Here is a 1269-nt window from a genome sequence, read left to right as displayed (position 1 = left end):
AAAAAAAAAAATGTCAAATCAACAATTCTACAGAATTCTAAAAAGCCTGCACAATACAAAAGAAACACCAACAAAGTCTGAAAGTGAAAACCATAACATAGCGAATCCCACAAATTCAAAATTCAGAACGTCTTCCAAACAAAAATTAAGAATGTTATCCAAACCAAATTCATCCTAGGATTCCATTACCCTCAAAAATGTCGATTCAGATAAGCAGACTGCATCTGCTACCATTTTAAACAACCATAGTCCCTCAAGAAACAAGATTGTCATTGAGGGAAAGTGAGGCAAGTTGATCGTTTGGGCTGTTAGCCACATTCCTCAAGACATCCATAGCCTCAGCTACCTTTGCCTTCAATGCATCAGGTGATTCAAGCAAATGCAGAACCTCAGTCTGGTCCATTTCCAAGAGCATGCCTGTAACTTTGGCCGCATGTTCATGCTCCAGCTGATCAACAAGTGGGTACAAGTTCTCTCCCAACATCTGTCATCAAATGAATATGTGCTATAGATCAATGCATTTTAAGCAACAATGAACTGCCAACCTAGAATATGAAAATGCCTCAGCATACCGTCCTCTGTTGTTCAGGCGATGCATTTGCAAGGGCAGAGGCCAGAGCAGTAATAGGCATAGGCTGTGGTACAGCAGCATCACGGGGAAGCATGCCACCCATGTCATATGGAACAGAAAGCATGCTTCCAGCAGTACCAGATATGGGTACATCTTGCATATTACGACCAGGAGGATATCGATACATCCGTCCCCTTGGAACAATCTGAAGGAAAAACATTTACATAATAGCCCAAAAAAATGCAGCATAAGGCCACAAAAAATATGGGAAACAAAAGATAACTGACCTGCTGCTGCATCAGTGTCATGGGTTGCTGCGTCTGTTGCACAGGACCAGCACCTCGTCTGCCACCAGGCCTTTGACCTTGCTGACCCTGTTGGACTAGTGGCACAAAGAAGTTGGGCATGGGCGATCCACCAGGACGCATTCCAGGAACGAGCTGCTGCTGATAACCAAATCCAGCCTAACAAGAATTCAGATGTAAAATGTAATTGCCAACATGAAAAGCCAATACTTCATATAAAGAGTAAATCCATGTCATTCAGCATGTGTAGCTGCCTCCAACAAACATGCAATCACATTAAAAATTCAGAAAAGGTCAAGATTCCAATTCTACCTCACTCAGCCATCTGAAGCATATCATAATAATTATGTGGCACTTGTAAATAATATATTTAGTGGCAATTGTTTAAAATCT

At 41.6% G+C, this 1269-nt stretch overlaps 1 protein-coding gene across 1 annotated transcript; it reads right to left on the bottom strand.

Moving 5' to 3' along the window:
- Window positions 1-54: 54 nt before the first annotated feature.
- On the bottom strand, window positions 55-1066 carry LOC111385664 (polyadenylate-binding protein 8-like). The gene is made up of 3 exons (XM_023010084.1): window positions 859-1066; window positions 573-776; window positions 55-484 (listed from the first exon to the last, which is right to left on the bottom strand). Exons 1-3 carry the CDS (start codon window positions 997-999, stop codon window positions 254-256), a joined length of 576 nt encoding a protein of 191 aa, XP_022865852.1. The 5' UTR covers window positions 1000-1066; the 3' UTR covers window positions 55-253.
- Window positions 1067-1269: the final 203 nt, after the last annotated feature.

Source organism: Olea europaea, unplaced genomic scaffold, assembly GCF_002742605.1.
Source record: "Olea europaea var. sylvestris unplaced genomic scaffold, O_europaea_v1 scaffold32474, whole genome shotgun sequence".
NCBI lineage: Eukaryota > Viridiplantae > Streptophyta > Magnoliopsida > Lamiales > Oleaceae > Olea > Olea europaea.
Note: the sequence above shows the minus strand (reverse complement) of the source record. Positions and strands in the feature narration are given on the sequence as shown.

What these genes read in the sequence shown, in the direction of transcription:
- LOC111385664 (XM_023010084.1), bottom strand. Translation starts at nt 999, where the DNA reads ATGCGTCCTGGTGGATCGCCCATGCCCAACTTCTTTGTGCCACTAGTC. An exon ending in TGACACTGATGCAGCAGCAG is followed by an intron (nt 777 to 858) that starts GTCAGTTATCTT and finishes TTTTTCCTTCAG; the next exon opens with ATTGTTCCAAGGGGACGGAT. An exon ending in CGCCTGAACAACAGAGGACG is followed by an intron (nt 485 to 572) that starts GTATGCTGAGGC and finishes ATTTGATGACAG; the next exon opens with ATGTTGGGAGAGAACTTGTA.